The sequence below is a fragment of the Atractosteus spatula genome, chromosome 12 (assembly GCF_055471065.1).
Source record: "Atractosteus spatula isolate fAtrSpa1 chromosome 12, fAtrSpa1.hap1, whole genome shotgun sequence".
In the NCBI taxonomy this organism is placed as follows: Eukaryota; Metazoa; Chordata; class Actinopteri; order Semionotiformes; family Lepisosteidae; genus Atractosteus; species Atractosteus spatula.
Window position 1 is genome coordinate 4,043,095 of NC_142717.1, and position 22,690 is coordinate 4,065,784.

Consider the following 22,690-nt stretch of genomic DNA (forward strand, 5'->3'; position numbering starts at 1 on the left):
TGTCCTAGACCTGGGGTGCTGTCTGGGTGGAGTTTGTATGTTCTCCCCATGTTCATGTAGGTTTCCTCCGAAGACTCTGGTGTCCTCCCGCCGTCCAAAGACGCGCTGGCAGGTTAATGAATTTCTGGGAAAACTGGTTCTAGGCGTGACTGTGTGCATGGTTGTGCCTGTGTCTGCCCAGCGATGGACTGGTGTCCTGTCCAGGGTGTACCCCGCCTTGCGCCCACTGCTTGCTGGGACAGGCTTGGGATCCCCTGTGACCCCGAATTGGAAGAAGCGTTTATAAGTGGGACGAATGGTAATTCTAACCCTTGGTCTGTTTGACAGACTCCATCTCTTAGTAAGATGGCTTCAGGGATCTGAGCACATAAAAGCTCACAAAGAATTTCATATGGTGTGCAAGACCTTTTATACTAGTTTCAGCACAGTCTTGTGCTTTGAAAACTAAGAGAAGATGGACTATCCTACTTACTAAACTATAAGCAATGTGCAGCAATTGCTTTCTAAATCCAAAAGCCCATTTATAAACCAACACTACCAACCAGGCCTAACTGAGAATCTGTGCCCTTAATACACACAGGAAGCCAGACTCTTTACTCCAGGCAGATGAGTTTGGTGACCTCTAGTGGCAGGTCCACTGCAACTACAGTCCCCCCACAGCTTGGTGCAATATTCTGTCATCACAAAGCTGTCATTAAAAAAAAAATCCAGAAATGTTCTTGGCAACAGAAAAAAGTATTGACTTAACAGAAAAGCAAACATACTATTAGGGTGGCAAGGTGACATTTGAACTCTTGTGTAATACATTTTTTGATCAATTGTATTTGAGAGTTTAAGGGCGGGGGTCAGGTTTGGATTTGCATTACACTTAGAGGTCCAACAGTGTAACGCATGAATTGTTTTTTTTACAAAAATGATTTTGTGGGTCTGCTTTAATTTTTTTTTTGAGGACCACACCACTATAAGTGTTAAATAGATCTTCTCAATCAGTCTTTGATACCATTCATAACATTCGAAACATTAGTTCGCACGCTGACAACTCAAGAGGTTTCACAGCGGGTGAAGACTTGGCACAGGTCATGCCATTAAAACCCTCCCTGCTGTGCCCCGCTGGGATGCTATGGGGCGATTTGAGCTTATCCCAGTTATCTCGTCCTCTTGAAGGTCCGTCGGCATTTTGCCTTTTTCTTGGCTGGCTCTAGATGTCCAAGGAAAAGGTCAAGAGCTTCTTGAGCAGCAGCCAACTCTTGTATCCAGCTTCGTAGAATAATAATAGTAATAATAATAATAATAATAATGATGATAGAAGTCAACAAACACAAACACGTTAGAATCGGATGTAAACGGGCAGCATACAAAGTCATTAAAACTGGTGCAAGTCATCTGTGGTCTAGGAATCTGAATGCACATACAGCCTGCTCTGCTTCAGAGAATCCCTTCTTTACCGTGGCGTTGAAACATCTCATCCTGCTCCTTGTACAGTGTAGCTTCTCACCCTCCATTACTGGAGACTGGGTGTCGGGGAATGTTGGATCAGCAAAAGCAAGAACTGCAGAAGAGGTACAGTTAAGAGGTTTCTTAATGGGGTCTAACTTGCTGACACACAGCTGTCCAGCAATCAGAAAATATTAATAACACTGGATTTTCTTCCTGTCCAGTTCTGGAGGATATCTAGAGGTGAAATCACTTGGGGGGCCTTGAAGAATGTAGAATAAAATCTCAACCTCAATATCTAGCCCTCCAATTGTACTGTATCTAATCTTCCAATGTATATTATCTGTTAGTCCCTTTCTTAACTACGTATTATAAGGTTTGCAAATGGAGATAAAGATTCTCCATGAAACTGTTTTAAGCGGGAATTAAATTTCTTCTCCTAATCCAGACAAAATCTGAGACCCCCCCTCCTAAATCACTCTTCCCAAAAATGAGCTGGACATTAGCAATATCAAAGTTTTATTTTTAAAATTTATTATACAGAGGAACAGTAGTACATCTGAAACAGAATGAGCATTTTGATTTTTAATAACCTTGAAACATAAAAAGGAACAACCTGACTTTTGGTATTCGTAGAAGTCTATAACCCATTTGTATTACTGTACATAACAGCTTCGTCACCAAAAAATACTTAAAATCTTTTTAACAGCTTAAAAAAATACAGCTGAAAAAACTCACTACGTAACTGTAGTGTCCTGCTTTTTTGTTTTCCCCATTTTACAGCATAAAATCTAAAGAAGAGAAAGATCGATTTATCAGATATACAGAAATCTGTAAAGCAAAGAAATTAACAGAGTCGTGTCCTGAACAAATGGATGGAAAGGAAATAATGATGCATGTGAGAAGCCAGGCCAAGATTTTAGGTACATTAACTGCAGCTGTAGGCCATAGTGTAAATTAAACATTTATATATATATATAAATCCTCCCACAGTGATTTGAAGGTAAATAATATGAACATGTATATTTTCTATACAGCTTTAAAATACAATTTCATTTAGAATAAAGGGAGAATTATACATTTCTGTTTCATTATAGCACTTCAATATATTCACTGCATTTGAACAGAAACTACTGTCCCTAGGCTTAACCCCACAAACATTACACGATTTTATAAAATATGTGCTTGATAAAATAAAAAATAAAAAAAACAACAAAACAATAAGCTAAACATTATATGCATCTAGTGTAAAGTGAATGATTTTAGAATTCAAACATTTAAATCTGAAATACACAAATACATTAACAAGCAGGGGTCTACACACTAGTGTTTACCTGGGCTTTCTATACAGTTACTCAAACAACAAAGATTTTGGTTGAACAAATAGGAATTAACAGTCTTGATTGCATTTTGGAGTCAACATTGTAATTAGACATTAAATAAAGAAGAAAAAAGGTTTTCCTAAAGTACACCAAAAGCTTTCAAATTCAATTGCTCTTTTGGGGGGAAGAAAGCCATGTAAATTTTGAATGATTTTTCACGTACACAGAGAAGTAAGTGCATTACCATGAGCTTTAGTCTGAAAGCACACGAACAAGCACTCATACGGAGGGAAGAAAACTCCATCAGGCTTAAAACTGCTGCTGAGTTTTGTTTTTTTTTAAATCTTAGGGTTTTGTTTTTCTGCTGGCACTTAAAAATATACATAAAGCTAGAACATTTCCATCAAATTAAACTGAATGTAAGACTTAATTTGTATATCAAATCAGAGAACTGAAGTTTAAAAACAAATTGCATACACCGATTTCAAATCTTTCATGGTAAGAAGCGGAATTAACGACGCCCTTCATTGCCTGATGACAAGTACCTCATCTTAAAAGGGCTATATACAAGGTCCCCACTGCTTCCCAGAACTACGCTGGCAGCTCAAGAGCAGCATGACACGCCTGGTAGGGTCCGTAGCACAAAGCCAATTATCACGTGGGTTGGTTAAATGATTCGTCATAAATATTCCAGAAGTCCAATGTTGTATGAAGGACATAAAAGCACCAAACATTTTCCTAATTTGGCAAATTTCAAGCTGCAAGTCAATGTGCTGTTGGCGCTGTGGTTCATACAAACCTGGCAATCTATTCCCTGTCTGGCTGGGTTTTGTTTTTTTTGCACATCCCATGACTGCTTTTCAGTAGTTAGCCTGCCTGTAAAATCTTGGTGTGCGTTCTGCTTGGCACCATAAAACAGCCTACATAAATTAATTATAAATAGGGCTGCAGTACATTGGAAAGACACAAAACAGATTTTTGGTTCCAAGATTTATACAGGAGGGGAAAAAAAGGATACATCTAAACACACTGAACTTCGGTCCAGGCATTCGCTCCATAATGGATTACACCCTTTTTCTCGCTCTTTTTTTAAATATTCATCTAGCAATATACGATCAATAATGACAGGTGATAACAGGAGATATCTAAATGAGACAAAACGTGAGAAGACACAAACAACATGAAAAATTATAGCATTTAATAAGACCATAATATCTTTATTTCTTATAAATTAAATAGAACAATTAAATTTTCTTTTAAGATGATTGGCCTATCGTAAATGAAACGCTGTACACAGCCGTCCCCTATGCAGAACAACAAAAGGAAAATTACATCACCAATAACCTGATTTAATAAACATTTCTCTTTCTCCCGTCGGCCCGCAATCCAGTGTCCGAAGCCTAATTCTGTACATCCTGGAGTCCCACCCTTCTGCCAAAGCTTTCTCTACACGCACAGGTCTACGCGACCGTGAAGAATGATAGCACTTTGGAGTCGTTGATTGTTTCCCAGCCCGGAATCAGTCCTCCTCGAGGGTGACGCACACCTCGCTGGCGTCGGCCTCCTCCCAGTGGGCTTGGTCGTTCTCGGCATGCTCCTCGCCCTCCTCGCCCAGGTCTTCCTCCCCCTCGCCCTCGCCCTCGCCGGCCTCGTTCTCCTCGAAGTCGTCCTCCCGCGAGAACTCCAGCTCCTGCATGGCGTCCAGGCCCTCCTGCGAGCCCTGGTGCGAGTCCGCGCAGTCCACGCACACGCCGTAGCGCCGCGAGCCGTGCCGGATGCCCACGCTGGCCGCCAGCATGAAGATCTTCTTGCACACCATGCACTTGTACTTCTTGTCCTTCTTGTGCACCTGGCGGGGGCGGGAGACACACAGGAGAGACTCCTTCCGTCACGCAGAACTTCCAGCCCTGCTCGTGAGGGACACTAGAGAGCAGTTCTCCAAACACGCATACACACCTGAAACATTCACACTGCTCTTCTCCTGTCTCTAGCGGCATGCGGTAGTGAGATCAAATACCAGTACTGCAACTGTGATTTTTGTAAATAAAATCAAGACTAGCAAGTCACGCTGAAGAACAATAAAAGGTACGAACGGGGGGGGGGGGGGGGATGGTGGACCTTTTATATTTATTCCACTGCACTGCTTTGACAAAACCCTCGTTTTAATTCATTAACAATTCAATTAAGGATCCATTATGGGAAAATACTGTAAAAGAGTCTAGAAGCTCGGGTTATTGAACAGCCCGATTTAAATACCTGAATGCTTTTGTCTTTCTGCTGTGGACTGTGCAGTCATGAAAAAAATCAAACAGCTACAGACACTGCTGTCTCAACTACTGTAGTTTTCACGATTTTAGAAAAGTGTTAGTATCGACTGCACAGGTTTTTTTTTTTTACATTTTCAATCAATTTTATCTCAGCAAAGTGTTATGATCCGTTTACAGTAGTGAACAACAGCTCTGACGATGTCAAAAATGAGATTCAGTGCATTGCAAAGCACTATGTTGCTATGAAAGCTCTTAGCACTTCGTACGGCAGACTGTTTTGACCAAGTATTTGAAAAAGACTTTCGCCGCGTGTTTACGCCAGAGCTGGCTTTAGTCGCATCACCACTCTCTCTAAATCAACTGCTCAAGGTGTTTTTGTTTCTCCACAGCAGTCTGCCGGGGACTCACCAGGGAATGTCTCTTCACGTGCTCCCTGCGGGTGAACAGCTTCCCGCAGATGTCGCAGCTGAACGAGCGCACGCCGGAGTGTATGATGAGGTGCCTCTTGAGCGTCCGCCGGTGTTTGGCGATGTAGTTACAGTGAGGACACTTCAGCTTGTTCACCACCGACGCCGAGGACTCGCCTAGGGGAGACGGTTCAGGTGGGGGTCAGATCCGCGGCCGAAGACCGCCATAACGGGGGCGGTGATCACATGGGTCAGCCCCAATCTCACACCACTGCCGCGCTTGCAGTGGCCTCCTATTCTAAACGTCCAGCCTCCTTATCTGTGCTTTAGGATGGCCGAGTACATTCGGTAAACACCCTCTACTACTGTAACACAGAATTAAACAGTAACTGGAGAACTCCAGAGCAGAGAGGAATAAATAGTATGATGGGTTTAGAAACGAGCATGGTCTCTGTCAGGGCTAGGTGGCAGATGTCTTCGTAAATGCAATGTACTGACTGGTGCACTGCAATCTGAAGACCTTACTGGATGAGTACAGGCCTTCTAGCTCTGCAGAACAACAGGCTCCACACATGGACAACAGGCCTTTCTCATGTACAGCTCCTTCTCTGTGGAACTCAGTGCCCAAATCCATAGAGACTCTGTCAAATTTGTTTAAAAGAGCTGTCATTTCAATAAAGCTTTTAATGTATATGTCCGCCTTGCTCTTGGTTTTTCAAAGGAAATCTCATGTGCTGCTCTTTGCCCCACATACTTTATGCTTGTGTCATGCTGTTTTACAGAGCTTTGAGGTTCTTAAAATGCACTAATAAACAGAATTATTATTCGGGTCTGAGCATCATTTTGTGACGCAAACTATTTCTGACTGTCTCCACACTTAACCAGGTTTGACAGTTGCATTTGCAAAAGCTTTTCATCACAAATCATGCCTTAACAGCAATCACGATGTAAATTTGACCCATCTGTGCCTCACTCTCCCAAAAGCACGACACTTTTTCTAGACTTAAATGGACCAAAAAACACACTGCACTAAGAAATGTTTTTATTTACTTAAACCCATGGTTAGACGATACAAAGCAGCTTTTAATTTACCAAAATTAATTTTCGGGGTTATACTAACAAATACGGCATGGTCTGAGATACTACCAAGAAACCGTACATTTTAAGAACCGCAAAGTTGGCATTACGATACATGGACAGAGACCTATTTTATACACAGCTTACAAATAAGTGTTCTATTAAATATCCTGGCTTCATGAGCTACAGCCATGCAGGAACGCACCAGAATAAACATTTTTAACCACAATCGCTGCCTTCCGGGGTTCTCACAACAAAGGAGGTCTATCCAAGCTACAGTCTCTTGTGGACTGGAAAAAACATCCACTTCCAGGCACATACAGGAAAGCACACACAGACAAATCTGTCTTGGTAGGGCACATCACCACCAGTGACTAGTGCCAAAAAAACGTTATGGTATAAAGGCAATTAGAACTTAAACCGCTCACCATTTTCCCAAGATTCCCTGGGCTGTGCATCTTGCAGTAAGCTGTACTGGATCTGGTTTGCCAACTCTGAAAAGCAAAAAGAAAACGGAGTACAGGAGCTGAAAAAGCAGGGGCTGGATCCTCAAGTTTGACTCCCAAAACGAATTTTCGAATCCTTTCTTTGTCCTCCTGTTTGCACACCGTATTAAAACGGTGAAAACGGAGAGGGTGTGGGTTAGTTACCACAACCTCAAAATAGCACCAGGCTGATCCTACTTCTCTCCCACTCAGGCAGTCAGATCCTCCATTAAAAACTTATTCTACACTTTTGCTCCAATGGATTTCACATCTGGTTTGCTTTGGTGTCAAACAGGGGGGAAAAACAAGTAGGAGAGATCCTTAGAAGAAAGCAATTACTTCAGCTACAGCCAGTGAGAGATGAGACAAGAGCATTAGGAATCATAATGCACAGCTGCAGCTTTTAGTCATCTATTTTATTAAATGGCAAGACTAAAACAGCATCATCAAGGGCCTTAACAGTTCTTCACCTCTGTGACACCTGGAATGTGTGTGGATGGAAAGCAGTACGCAAGCCGCCCCCTCTTTTAAACATCTCAGTAGGCCGACTGGAGGAGGGAGGGCGGTTTCTACCAACTAATTAAATTTTGGATTGCCAAAACCCAATGGGTGTTTGTGAGGGCAGAACAAGCCAACAAGGGAGATTGTAAGATGTGTAAAAATGCAGCTGTATATTTTTGTTTCACCATTCATTCTGAAAATGACCAGATAGACCACCTGGCAAATCCATCTGCTCTGACATCACCTGAAGCTTTGACTAGTTTACTCACTATACAAGAATCTAGATCATCGATATAAATCAGGAAGAGCAGTGGTCCTTGTACAGATACCAGTGGTACTCATTACCTCACCACAATCTGGACATCTACCCTTTATCTGTACTCTTTTTTCCAATTCATTAACCAATTCCCATTCAAAACCCACATTTCCCTGAATGCTTGTTGCCTGTAATCGTTTATGAGGAACTTCATCGAAAATGAACTTCATTCTAAAAATCTCAATACATCATATCATATGGCCTGTGTGTATCCATTACTGTTGATGCTTGTATTGATACCATCCATCCAGATGTTGACTATTCCCTAAGGATTCAATTTCCATATCAGTGATCCTCTAGTTGGGCTCAAATTGTGTTCATAACCCTCCATGTACACAGACGTTAGACTCGTTGGGCTATGATTATTTAGGTTAGTTTTGTCACCCTCTATGTACATGTGTACTCTGTCAGCAATTTTCCAGCCTGTGGGTGCCAACCACCTTCATAATCAACTGCTGGAAGAGCTGCGTCATTGGCTTTTGAATAACATCTCATTTCCTTGAGTGCAACCGGTGAGATACCATCTGGTGCTACAAGCCTTATTATCTTCGAGTGCATCTAGTACCCAAATGACTTCTGCCTTGTGTGTGATAATATTCCTTCTCAACCTTGCAATTCACTGCACTCCCTTTATTTAACAAGATCCTGTTCTTAATTTGTTGAACCACTTGGGATAGTGTACTTCGAATTTGTTTCACTCACTCTGGGGATAAATCTGTTTTATGCATGAAGAACAATCTCTTTAAACTATTTATAATTCTCCACTGATTCCATATTTAACACAAAATAGAATGGGCAATAAAGTACAATCAAATCGAGGGCACAGCTTAACCTCAACCATATCATGAGCTTTAACAACGAGATCTGTGCTGTCAAGAGCGACACAATAACAATTTAACAGACAGGCTGGCAGAACGTCCTCCCCAGGTTACTGTCCAAGAGAGCTCAAGTCAGCAGAATGGCCTTCACTGGCAAAGACATGTGTGGAGAAAACAGGCACTGCAGATCCCTGCCTTCCTCAGAAAAGAATCATCCGTCAGTGCTGCTAAAATAACACAAGAATTGAGTTTATCAAAATAAAGAACTTGATTACTGTATTTTACATCTGACTAATCCAAAACAAGCACATTCTTAAAGTTAGAGTGTAACTGCCAAAATGTGAACACTGTTATGACTTACTAACCCAGGAAAGAGCTCAGCTGCTATCTGCCCTGTTGGACTTCAGTAGCCCACTGCAGAGTATAATTAGGTAGAGGTGCAGTTATCCATTTGTCACAGGTGCAAAAAATAACATTTTTATAACCAAGTAAAAATCAAACATCAAACCTGTCAGTGGCCCGTCAATATTATCAGTCAATATCTGTCTTTTTAGAGACAGATACAGTTGCAGCTGAAATGCAGTTTGCAGTTTTGACACGCTAGACTGCTTTAAAACAGCTCACAATGGAGGTGTCCCAAATTTGTAATGAAGGCATTCGAAAGAGTAAGGAAATAATAATCAGTTCCTTCATACAAGTCGAACCAGGCCACGGGGTTAGCTGAACCAGGAGAAGTAAAGTTTGCAGTATTCAGTGGGCGTCTTGCGTTTATACAGGCATATAAATGGAACACTTGAAATGCTGCTTATTCATCACAATTAATCACTAAAATATTCTACTCCTCCCTCACTGACCTTTGAAAACACTATGTTGTCACTGTTGACAAAAAAACCCGTAAGGACCTGATTATTTTTCTATCCAGACCCTCTTGATCAGGGGTTCCCAATCCTGCTTGGAGGCAGCCACACACCTGCAGGTTTTTGTTCCACATGAGCACTGAAATAAATACTCAGACCCTTAATAGACAAAATAATAGGCTTCATTTAAGGTCTTTTGTTTTAAACATGCAGGAGGTTGGCTTTTAACTACAGTTTAAGTAACTTCAAACCTCCAATCCTTGAGCAGAGTAAACTTTGCAAAGGTTCTAACCAAACAACATTTTTGTTCAATTAAAGTTTTATGTAAGTAAAGAGCTTGGCTGCTGTGAACACTAGCAGCTGTGTAGGGCCCCAGGACCAGGACTGGTAATCCCTATATTGGTCTCTTTGTCCAATATCTGCAATAATTCAATTGCTATGTCAATGTTCGCACTCGCTTACAGTTCACTGCCACTACAACAAAAGAACAGCACCGATACGTCAAATAGCCTTCTGCCAGACAGTGGTCAGGTTGGCCCCATTCAAGACAAACGAATATATCACTTATTTAAATCATACCAGACCGGGGGGTACCAAAGCAGAAATCTTCAACTCCAACTAACATCCTACTATTCAATATATTATTACATTATTTTATGCAAGAGGTCAAGTTTCCAAGCATACCAGAAGTTCCGCCTGGTTTTGAAAAGATCTGCATTGGTCTGGAACATTCAATACTGAGCGACCTCTAACCAAATTAACACTCTGAACACAATCTCAGCTTGTCAGAAGGGTGGGGCATATACCATCATTTCAAGAGCCATCAAGCAGTAACGTAGTAAGCGAAGCTACTAACGGCTACATTAATGCATCTGGGAACATGAATTGGGCGGATGGCCCAGCAGTCTTAAGAGGAGTTAAGGCGACAGTACAGGAGTCGAGAAACTGTACCTGCGTTCTCGGAGAAGAACTGAAGGTCGTCTTTGGAGTAGGAGCTGGAAGGCTGGACGAACATCCCCTCGTCAAAGCTTTCTTCCGGCTCCGGGGTCATGTTGTAGACATACCGCCGGGTGGTCTGATTCTTCCTCCTGCCGCTGCCCGGCTCCTGCTTGAAGTCCCTCCTGCCCGTCTGGATGGCCGCGTCGTTCCAGACGAACACGGGTCCCGGGCCCTGCGGCTCGTTCTCGGCGGACTCGGAAGAGTTGTCGTATCCCCACCCGGAGCTGCTGAGCGGGTAGCTTTCGCCAATGGACCCCTCGACGTCGCTGGGCTCCTCCTTGATGTGGCCGCTCGCCTTGATGGAGAGCTTGGAGAGGATGCTGGTCGCCCAGAAGTTGCTGGGCTTCTTGTCCGCCCCCTTCCCGTCCTTGGTGACCGCTCTCCGCTTGTTGTAATCGACCACCACCGAATCGGGGGCTTCGGACTTGATGCTGATGTTCAGCGCGTCTTTGATGAAAGCGCGGCACGACTGCACCACTTCGGTCATCTGGAGGTAGCTGGCAACGGACATCACCTCGATGGCGTTTTGGCTTGTGAGCAGGAGGTTGCCAGAGTACAGAAAGTCTAAGATAACGGAAAAGCCCTGAACAGCAGCAACGTCTAAGTGAGTGATGGTGGTTTGGTCACAGCTCTCGTTCTTGGTTAAGCAATAGAGTGTCTTAAAAAAGCGGCTACCTGCCACAAGAATGTTTTTGTGCGCCCGAAAGACCTGGCCGCTCACCACGATGTTGACATCGCAGAGGATGCCGTTTTTCCTCTGCTTGTTTAGTTCCTGAAGCAGCTGGTAGCAGTAAGAGTTCTCGTTTGGCTTGTTTCTATATTCCGCATCCTCCCCGTCCGCGTCTCCTGGTTTCTCCGTGTCCTGACAAGGAGACAAAAACAGAAAACGGGAATGAAATACCTCGGCCGGGGTCTTTTTTAAAAAATTAAAAAGCAAAAAATCGAAAAGACGTTATTTTTCAAATCTCAACGGTGAGAATTTGGAACTGACCCCCTTTGACCCGCTTGGCTTTCTATGGTCACCTCTAGAGCTCTCAGTGGGGGAGAATCAGACCTGGGCAAGCACGTGCCTGTCTGAGGATGCGGTCATCCGAAATGCGAGTGTGACTGTGCCAGTGCCTTACAGGAACACCTCTTGCTGACACAACACTACAAGCTCGCAGGCACTTGGGAAGTCTCCAAGATCACGGTCGCACAACAAACTGAAGACACTCTGCCCACCTCAACACTCGCACCCAGCCCCTGTGGCGCTCGCTCAGGCGTGAACGCGCTACAACACTTCTGCATTAGCTCGGTCAGACAGTCCGTTTCTCCAGAAGATGGTTTTTTTCCCGGCCTAAGCACAATTTAAACACTTTAAATGTGTACCTTTTTGTGAAACAAGTGGTTAACATCGGTACCGTTCTCTATGGTTTTAAAAATGACCTCTCACACGAGCCACAAAAATACTGCTCCAGCCGGTCATACTGCTGTCTACCGCCGTTTTAGACAAAAAAAGGACATGCTATTTCAGCATGACGTTTTACAATAGAATGGCTGTTTGTCTTACAACACTGGTTTCAAAACATGCACTTAACATTTTAGTGATTTTAGGACACCTGCTCGGAGCAATCATCTTTACTGGTTGAGAAACCTGGAACATTAATATGCTATACCTGTGACTGACTTTCCACGTGAACCTTTCACTGTGCGCAAAGAAACTAACACTTCCCTTAAACCTTAACTGCCTCAAATGAGCAGAACTTGTAACTTTAAGCAAGATTTATTTGTTCACAAAAAACACAACTGCCAACAGCGGTGATGGTGGCAGTCTATGGGATTCATATTCGTGAGACTACCTGACAGATGTTCACTCACACTGGGGCACAGCTGACCTGTCCTGCTCTAGACCGTGTGCACTCATCTGACAGGACAGGACAACCATGAAAAACTGAAAAGTAAGATAAGTTATTCATTCGATCCATAATATGCACTCCCTGGAAAAACAGGCACGTTTGCCATGCCCAGAGCCTCTGAATGAGCACTTGTAGGAAAGCCTCACACAGCACTGACACGTTTGAACAATTCACTCAGCAAAGTCACTGAAAAGGCATTAAGTCCCACTTGCGATATTCTAGACAGTACACTGGCCTGCCTCATCCTTGAGTAAATAATCTTGAAAATGAGCAAATGGAAAAAGCCACTTCATATAGTACCTCATTAAGAGCTTGAGGGCTTCGTCTACAGAACGCGTACATTGCGCAGTTATCCACATTTATTCCTCTCCCAATATCAGCTGGCAGTCTAGAAGTGTGCCATCTCTAGCAGACAAAACCATCATCTTAATAAAGAGTTCTTCTTAACTGGGTTCAACAAAAAATGCAAATATCTTACCATGTACAAACCCAAACACTGTCACTTCAAGAAAACCCCTCACCTGCTTCAGTGCAGTGAATGCTCCACACAGAAAATAGAACAACTCTAAGCTTCCCCGAAGGTGACCATAAGCATATCGTGAGAGGGTACTATTTCTTCTTCCTTGTACAAGTAGCCTGGAATTTATCAACTTAGTTTACAAAAATTCTAGTTTCTTACCAGAATCAGAATAACATCTTACTTTCACTCTTACCAATCTGGTAAAAGCCCCCGTTTCAGTACTTTTCAGCACCAGTGACAGTCTGCACGTAAAGGAAGGACTTATAGCGTCATTTCCACATCATTTTGCGACACACCCTACTGGACACATTTTCTAAAGATGTCTGATCATTTCTGCTTATGTCATTTTTTTTTTTACTGGACCACCCACCCAAAACGGTTTCTGAAAGTACAGCAGCTGCCACAGAAGACAGGCCGGAAACTATCGGTGTTTCAGAAACCTACTCACTCTCCACACTCTCTCGCCCACCTGGGAGAAATTGCAGAAGCTATTTCCGCTGTAGTTAAATAGCATGACGACTGAGGTAAGCGAAAGAATGAAACTGCAGCAGGAAGCGATTCTGGGAGATAGTCCAGAAAGTAGGCAGATCACTTATAAAACAACTGAGCAGGCATCATTTATATCTATGCCCAGTGCCCTTCCTACGCCAGACCTGCTATCTGAAGACTGGCTAGAGTAACAGGCTGCCTAGACAGCTCTAGCAAACAAGGAAACAGCAACCCTGCTCAACTACCAACAGACAGAGATCACTAAACAAACACTATAATACTGAATCTGCAACAAAATCCTGGAACAGGCCATATTCAAGAGCCACACATGAAGCAGGGGAGAAGAAACTAGGAGTAACCAGGACGATACAATGAGAAAACAAGAACACGGACAGAAATAGGACAGGATTAAAAAGTAAGATAAGCAGGGGGATACCAGCTTGAGGAAAAGCCAGGTAAGTAAAGTTCCTGAGCTCAAACCAGAGGCATACGACACTGAGCACTGAGGGGGAATGAGAGCAGTTTATACAGAGCTGGGGAAGGGGGCGTGGAGTCCTGGGTACACTGGTCAGTCTGTGATTGGCTAAGGCTGCGCAGCCAGGCCAGCCACCCGTGCTTGAGGCGCCCCCTAGTTGCACGGAGGTGGAATTGCAACACGTTAGTTTCTTGGCTCTGGCTGCCGTGTAAGACACAACTGCACCGCCTGGTGCTGGCATCGGAGACCACCCAAAAACCATGAAAACCAGGACGGGGCAAAAAGCTCAAGGTCACAGGCCTATACGTCTAGAAGCACAAGGTCAAAATTTAAACGTCATCATACAAGATGTGCTAGAGAAATACCTGCGACTAACTATTTTAACAAAATGCGCAAGACTGGTAAGAGGGGTTCTGCAGTCAGTCCCTGGAATGCATGTACTGCAGAACTGATACTATATTGAGGAGTCACCCATCTAATATACAGTATATAGTTGGTCCTGTAGTTGTTCAATAAATTTCCTGTGCTCACTTTTCTCCCTTCTTTGTAACCCCGTATTTTAAGGGGTGAGAGGTGTATTTATATGTGGGAAACTGTACAAGCCAACTGGTACCTGACAGCCAGAGAGGGTCACACTCACTTCTTTGGGTGGTGGCGTTACGCTTGCCAAATGAAGGAGCATCACAGTCAAAATGTATCTATAAATTACAAATGTAACCCTTGCAATCAACACCCCCTGAAGTAAACCTGTAGTCCCACCCCCCCCCCCCCCAGCAAAACTGCTGGCGTTTTGGACCCAGAGGAAAGCGCAGCGATATCCAGGTGGTCTGGATTCAGACACCCTAACAAGGGCTCCAAAGCATCTCTGTGCAGCATCACGCCAAGCGTGCTTGTCCTTCCATGCTGCTGTTATGGATTCCTTGAATAACACGCAATCCTCTTTTATCTCCCCTGACTCGGGAGCTGCTCGTCTTTGCCTCGTTTGGCATTAGTATGAACTGTTATACTCACAAAGCCAAAACCCCCCGTTTCTGACACTGAAACCACCGGAGGAAAGCGTCTCGTACTCATACAAAGGCATGTGCTTAAAAAGCTGGGAATGGTAAAAAAAGCAAAGCACCAACGTATTATTCAGACAAGTGCAGCACTAACACGTGTCAGGCCTTAACCAGTGGGCCTCCCCCACAACTAACCCACACAGTCCCTTGGAAATAAAATGACCGCTTTCAGGAAACAAATTCAGAGCGACAGTTTATCTAACTTAGTTTGCCTACTGATCAAATGGTAGTGTCATCTCATCAGTGATAGCCTGTAGTATAAACCAGGGATTTCTCCACGGTGGTCTTCGACAGCTTGAACCCATTCTTATGGGTCACTCACTTGAAGATTAGGAACATAAGTTTCAGCGCTTCATTAAGTAACGTTTGAATGAAGGGAACACTTGTTTTCTACATTTCTAAATGGTCTCTAAAATTACTTAATTCCACACAACACCTACTTGAGTGATCTCAGTTAAATTGTTCCTGGCCTTTAGAATTCATGATTTAAAGGCCACCAACAAAACAAAACCTGCTGGACTAGTGCTCTTGGGGCCCAGGGTTGAAAACCCCTGTATATACAAAGTACCTGTTTTATTAGTCTACTGCAGCCCTGTGTAAAATAATCCCTCATATAACCGGATTACATCAGCCACTTATGGGTTTACGTTGTTCACAACAGCAAAAACACAGCACTTCATTAAAGGTGCAAGAAATATAAAACATCCCATGTGTGCTTAATCAATAATGTTTATAACCATGATTGCACAATAAGCTGGCAGCAAGTCAGAACTCTCACTTTCACCAGGTAAGATCTTTATAAAGAGCTGTTCATAAAGGGTTTCGGTGTACAATGTAGGTTAGCTATAGAAAGCAAGAAGGGATGTGGCCTCCAACCTCGCCCAGTGCTCAGATCTAGGCTTTAAGAAGTGAACACAACCCATTCACACTGAACACACACAATGGGATGACCCACAAGGACTTCAAGTATTTTCATTTTTGGTTGGCAAAATGTTTTTGTTTAGGGTGCAAAACTTAAACCAACATTTAGCACACTGATAGAAAACAAACTTATTGTTCATCTTTTCTCCCTCTTAAAAATTGAGAAACACGGTGTGCGTCATGCACAAATTAATATTTTACAAAGTGTTTTACACATTCTAGCCTTTTTTAAATGTAACAGAAGAACATCAGACTACTGAACAGAGCCACTAGAGGATATTATGAAGGACAGCTGTAAACATGATAAAAAAATCCTTAAACACACAACGTGATGCATCAATTGGCCACAATCTTCACGCAGAATTGAGCTGTAATTTTTCCACCATCAAAAACAATGGCTTATATTTGGAATGCATTTAACCGTTTAAATAATAGCAATATTTTGCATTATTCATTTTGATCATCTGCTCTTTTTTTTTTTAGTCTGTCAATTTCCTCGCTAATTCGCGCCTCCAGAACGTGTTAATTTAATTGAAGGGCTTAAAAAGACATCTGGCGGCGGCGAAGCCAAATCGCAGTCTGAGCTCTGCTAATGTGGAGCCATGAAAAGGGCACTCATCCCAAATCTGTTTCATACTTCATATTTTAATAACCTCTCTCGTGTCATTTGCCTCCAGATGTGCCACGTTTCTCTGCAAGAGCAGTCGCATAACAGATGCTGCGATAAGTGTGCTCTCGGAAACCGTGGTATGCAAATCCAGCGGTGTTAGTTTCACATTTCACACTGACCTGCTATAGGGCAGGTTGATTTCACTCTAGACAGAGTGAAGAAATAGGCAACTATCTGAGTAACAGGCACTTCGGGACATTCAACAGAGAAAGTGTCTATGGCAACTTGTTTCACTGCTGACAATCATACATCACTGCTTCCAGGCATAAAGGTTTTTGTTTTTTAATTTAGAGTGTGTAAAATATGACTGTTTAAATACTGCGGCCTGTCTTATGTTTGCTCATCGACACAGTGCTGAAAACACAAAGCTTCCCATTAAGTGAGTGCAGGAAGTCATTTCCTGGTTTGTAACAGGCTGTACACCTCCAACGGCTTTCCCCAAAAGTGCCACAGACTCGACGGACCGAGAGGCGATGTGGAAAAAAGAACAGGCTTTTGACACGTATTTGCATAAAAACATCTGGGTCAACTGTCGTTTCTGCGAATAAAACCCGAAGAAAAGACACTGAAAAAAGAAAACAGTGAAAAAAGAAACTGAACATCGGATTAACAGAGATGCCATCCGAAACATTTATAGAAAGTATAAAAATATCAAAAGGTTGCTACTGCAAAAAGACCCTGAATGTTTCTGAAGACTTGCAAGTCATCAACAGTCATGTGCTCTAAAAAGAACTACATAGTGGAATTGATATGTAGAGGAGAAAGAACTTGTTCAACAGGAAATATTTTGGGGACCTCATCTGCTCAGATAAACAGAAAAAGAAGAAAGAAGTCAAGAACTGAATTGAAATAAAGGTAACTGACACAATGCCAATGGCCTATAATGCTAAATCTGTATAATTCGCTGAAGACCATCTGTAACAAATCTGTATAATGCTGAATAGTCCTTTACACCCATTTGGAACAAAGGGCACAGATTTAGACTTTGCAAAACAAAAAGCACACTGTTACGGTAGAAGGATTCAACACAAGAAAGAACACTACTTAAGATGAGACTTCACTGATACCATTAATAATGAAGTCAATACCATTAATAATGATAAACGCAGGTGTTTACTTTAAGCGATACGAGACCACAAACAAAACGATTTACAATAGGAACCGAAATTAAAGCATGCAAATAAGTAGTGCACATACTATTATTGAAGCAGCGTGATTAACCAACCCATGCTGCGTGTGATAAATAATTTGGGTCCTGCAAGCAAAACCTTAGAATTCAGAGCTCTCCAGATGGTTTTTTAACTTGTTTAGGACCTCACCAAAATGTTGATTTAAGCCGGTTCAATCATTAAAACAGACAACATACTTCAGAAGCAAGCACCAGAAAATGTGGGATATTTCAGAGGAACAGGGATTCCATCATGAAACACCCAGACTACTATATCTTTCTGGTATTTCCAAATAAAATACTACGCCCTTTACTATAAAGCATGAACAGTTTCCTCCTACAGTCATGCAGCAGAAAGAAAACCTTGTGCACAAGCACAAACATTCGTTTCTCCATCGTGAAATTACAAACCGTGGATTTTCACCAGATAGCTCTCCCAATTACAAGACAGAGACCATCAAAAATCGTCAAACCCACAACTTCTGCTGCTGTCGTCTGTGACTTCAGAAATGGGAAAATTTCGTAACCACATCAAATGCGCGATTACACGGGCGAAACTAAAACCTGCGCCCAACGCGAGACAGCTCATATGACAGAGATCGGTGAACTTCATGTATTCCGTTCAACACAGCACTGCAGATGTTCAGGGGCTGGAAGTCAGTAATAAAACAAGATGGCACTTACTATATTTTCTCTGCCATTTCTTGGCCTAAAGCAACGAGTCAAAAGTTGGGGTAATAAGTGAGCCTGGATATTTGAACAATCAAATACGGGGTAAAGGGACAGAGAATTATAATATTCTTTGCCTTCTCGGAATTTGGCTATTTCACAACCCGACAGGAAAGAAAACCCCAACTGTACTGTGAGCCGACGACGGCGAACAGAGAGCTGAACCAGACTTGGGAGGCCGAGAAAAGCGCACAACGGCGCAAGACAAAATTTTGAGGGGGGACGACGACGACGACGACGACGACAACTTTTTTTTTTAATTCGCCGGCACAGGCATTCTCCAAGAAACCGGGCCAAAGGTATGGTACCAGAACAGGACCAGTGGCGCTGCCGGGCCTCATGGATGTGACGTCCCCGTGCTGGGAGGTCCTGCTTCACGCAGGAGACCACAAGTCGCTCTGACAGCCAACCTCTTTCCCCCTTCCTCCCCCACACATCAGCCACCCGGCCCACGGGCCGAGACACGGGTATGAGCTCAGAGGAACAGTGCAAGATCCCCACTGCCAAGTTGAAAAGAAAAACCCCATCAGTGGAAGACATGACAGTACAGAACGAACGTAGACACCAGCCGGCCCATCAGTTTCGTTTCAGGACAGAAATAGCAAAGAAGCGTCTTTCGAAAGCTGCCGGTTTATATCTTTAAGGGCCGAGAGAGCTGCAGTTGCCGAGTGACCTCATGACTACCGGGACCCGACATGGTCATTAGGCGAGATGATGGCATCTATCGTGGTTTTATTTCCTGCTCGGTAACTGCAGGGGACTTCACCACACGCACACATGCAACACGAAAAAAATGAAAAGCTGTGACTCCTGCGTCTTAGGGTTTCTGTACCAGCTGGGCCTTCAAATACTGTGTTGACACTTTAAACTGAATTCAGTTGTATAATGACCTCTCTTTTAACACAATGGACTCTTGACCAGTATAAAGTTTCAAGTTTATCATCTTGAAATCATCTTGAAATCTGCAGGTGTCTCGGGCAAACGATAAGCGAAACAGACTGAACAAATTAATAGTTCAGTTAATGGTTCAAACAAACTACTCAAGGTAGGACGCTCAGGCAATGAAAAACACCAGGTCTGGGATCCCCTGACCTCAACAGCGAGACTTGTTTCTTTACTTCGGCACAGTATGGTGGCTGGCCAGGACAGACTATGTCTTTAAGGGGTCCCTTTCGACACCCCAGGGTGTTGAGAACAGTCTGGTACAGTCACCCAGTACCTGTAGGTACAGCTCCCCCAGGCAAAGAAATCCCAGCGTGCTAATCCCAGCGTCCTGGCTAAATCCCACTGTGGGTTTATCCATTCTGACCTCCTGAAGACCCCCTTACATCAACCGGCGAAGCAACTCCTCCCCTCTCCCTTCTTATTAGGGCAGTGGCAGCCCTGTAGCGGGCTCATAACATGAACCACTTCACCGCTGGATGAAGTCTCCTCCTATGTGTCAAGTGCTTGGGATGAAAACCGCTGTGCACACGCAGTTCGTTAATAACTATATGTGCACGGCCGCAGATGTTTACTATGTTGAACAAGATGGTGGCAACTATTGGAGCCCCTTGACATAAAGATCAAGAAATGACCCGGGCAGTACGATCATGTCTGGATTTACAGACAACTTGTTAAAAGAGGAAGTGCTCTCTCTCTCAGAACACCTACTAGCTTCCATAACACTTAAGACAAGGTCAAAACCGAGTGAGTGGACAAGCTCCATTATCACCTCTTCCCATAGACTCGCCACAACAGAGACTGCAATCCACAGACCACTGAACTGCCACGCAGCATTACCCCCCCCCTTTTTTTATTTTTGCCCACGAGTGAGGCCTGAAATCAGGATTGGTTCACTGGATTAACTTTTAAAAACTACCCAGGTCCCCACGCTACCAACGTCAACTACCGTGCCATCGACTTACTTCACTTAACGACCTTCACCAATTCGCCTGCTGCTTCAGAGACGTTCAAACCCGCAGTTCGCAGCGATTCACCCGAAGGCATTTTTTTGGGGGGGGGGTGGGGGGGGCAGATTCACGGCTCGCCGACTAATGATAGCCATCACCCCGCTCCTATCAGAACGCGCTTTGTTGTTAACGCAAGCCAGCCGCCTGTGGGGTTTGAACCAGTCGGTACCACCTTGCGTGGAAGGGGAAAAAAAAAAACTTCTCACACTTTCTTTCTCGCATGCAAGCGCTTTCCCTGGGGCTGCCAACTTGTACGAAACAGCGCAAGATATACACACCCACCCCCCTCCTCCTCCTCCTCCTCTCTCTGCACAGCCGACGTGCAGACAAGTTCCCAGGACCTGGCAGGCGGACGAGCCGTCAGCCGGAGTGACACCAGTAAAACACCACACGGCCGCTCACACCTCGGACTTTCCTGCGAGTCAGAGCTGGCCAGCGTTTGGGGAAGAGGGGGGTCCATGCGGGGCGCTTTAACTAATATCTCACGCGTCCGCCTTTTCCGAGAAAAACACGAGCTCCGTGGGGCGAGCCGTGAATCACGGCGGCTGTGCCCCCACGACAGCGCGTCTACTTCCGCACCGGACGGGGGACACGGACACACACACACAGGAGCACGCCGCCTTCAGTCGCCCCTGGAGTTCGGTTTAGGCCGACGAAAAAAAATAACAAATCGTGTTTCCTGGTCCTGCACCCAACAGGAGGCCGAGGCGGAGGACACCGGGGAACGTCCCCAACACGCCGGGCCGGGGGTGCAGCGCGCCCCCCCCCAAAAAAAAAACACGCAGCGTGACCCCACACCCCCCACGCACGCACACACCCCGGCAATTAAGCAAATGAGGCAGAAAAAGAAAGAAAATTCGGACCGGCGATCACGGCGTTCATTCGTGACCAGAAAAAAAAGCGCTGAATTCGGGGAAAGGAAAGGGTGGGGGGGAGGGACACTAGTGTTTATCCGGTGTGTGTGTGGGGGGGGGTTTACCGTCGGCGTTTCATCATCCCGGGGGTCCAGCTAGTTAATTTAGTTCATTTGTTTTTCTAGCTAGAAGAAAACAAAACTAGATTAAACAGCCCGTTTCGCGTTAAGACGCTGCCACCCCCCCCCCACCAAAGCGACTTTCAAGACCAGGCGGTTTGGTTTGGGGGGGATGCGCTTCACCGAATCGGTCTCCCCGAAGAAGAGTGATGCGCGGTGTGACGCCCTCCCTCCAAATAAAAAAATAAACAAGCCTGTGACGAGGAGGATGATGATGATGGTGGTGGTGGTGGTGGCAGTCCCCGGTGGCAGTCCCCGGAGCCAGCCCCCCCCCCCCCTCCTCCTCCATACCTGCTTGTCGGGGTCGTTCCTGCCGTGCTCGGCGGACAGGTGGTGCCGCAGCAGCAGGGCGCGCTTGTAGTTGCGACTGCCCTTGGCCAGCTCGTCGCCGCCCGGGCCGCGGCACCAGGCGCAGGACATGAGGCCGCTGTCCTGGCCGAAGCGCAGCCAGGGGAACTCCTGCAGCCAGGAGCGCTGGAACAGCGAGTGCTTCTGCAGCAGCGTCTGCGGCCGCATCTCCACCCAGGGCTTCCTGGCCCCGGTCTCCTCCTCCCCGTCGGCCCGCTCGTCCTCCCCGGACGCGGTGCCACCGCTGCCGGCGCCGGCCCCGTCCTCGTCCTGCAGGGGGTCATCGCCGCCGGCCCCCCAGCCGCCGCCGCCGCTGCTGCCCCCGTCCCGGCGGTCGCCCTCGGCGGCGGCGGCCGGCGGCGGCGGCAGGTTGCCGTCCCCGCCCGGGTGGGCGACCCGGTCGTCCTCCCGGAGCCCGAGCCCCCAGCCGGCCCCTTCCGCGTCCTCTTCCTCCTCCGCCTCCGTGCTGTCGCTGATCGACCCCCCACCCTCCAGTGTCCCCAGCGACGCCCCCCGCGCCCCCAGATCCCGGTCCTCCTCTTGCTCCGGCCTGTTCCCGTTTAAATGCCGATCTTGCCAGGCCTGGGCCTCCCAGCTGTGGCCGTGGCCGCCGCCGACGCCGCTGGCGCCGGTGACGGCTAACCCACCTCCTCGGAAAGCAAGCGACCTGCGGTTTCTTTCCCCGGACATTTCTCCGCGATAAATTAGAAATCCGCACTTCTCGCTACGAAATCCCCCGGCCGGGCAAGGCAGTCAAGAAGAGTTTCCGCACCTTCCTGAGTTTTTTTTGTTTTGTTTTGTTTCCCGAATTCTTTCTTTTTTTATTCCCCAACACGGCGGGGGGCCTGTTTTCTCTCTCTCTCTCTCTGGCCTGCTGGCGAGACCGTGTAGGTTATGCGGAAATAAATAAAGGTTTTAAACGCATAATGAATTTCAGGGCTCTTCTGTC

The 22,690-nt window shown here is 45.3% G+C and overlaps 1 protein-coding gene across 1 annotated transcript; it reads right to left on the bottom strand.

Annotated features, from left to right (window-relative positions):
- Window positions 1-1,936: 1,936 nt before the first annotated feature.
- On the bottom strand, window positions 1,937-22,557 carry zbtb10 (zinc finger and BTB domain containing 10). Its single transcript, XM_088928807.1, has 5 exons — window positions 21,685-22,557; window positions 10,436-11,345; window positions 6,936-7,001; window positions 5,432-5,607; window positions 1,937-4,605 (listed from the first exon to the last, which is right to left on the bottom strand). The coding sequence occupies exons 1-5, from the start codon at window positions 22,429-22,431 to the stop codon at window positions 4,276-4,278; spliced, it is 2,229 nt and encodes a 742-aa protein (XP_088784933.1). The 5' UTR covers window positions 22,432-22,557; the 3' UTR covers window positions 1,937-4,275.
- Window positions 22,558-22,690: the final 133 nt, after the last annotated feature.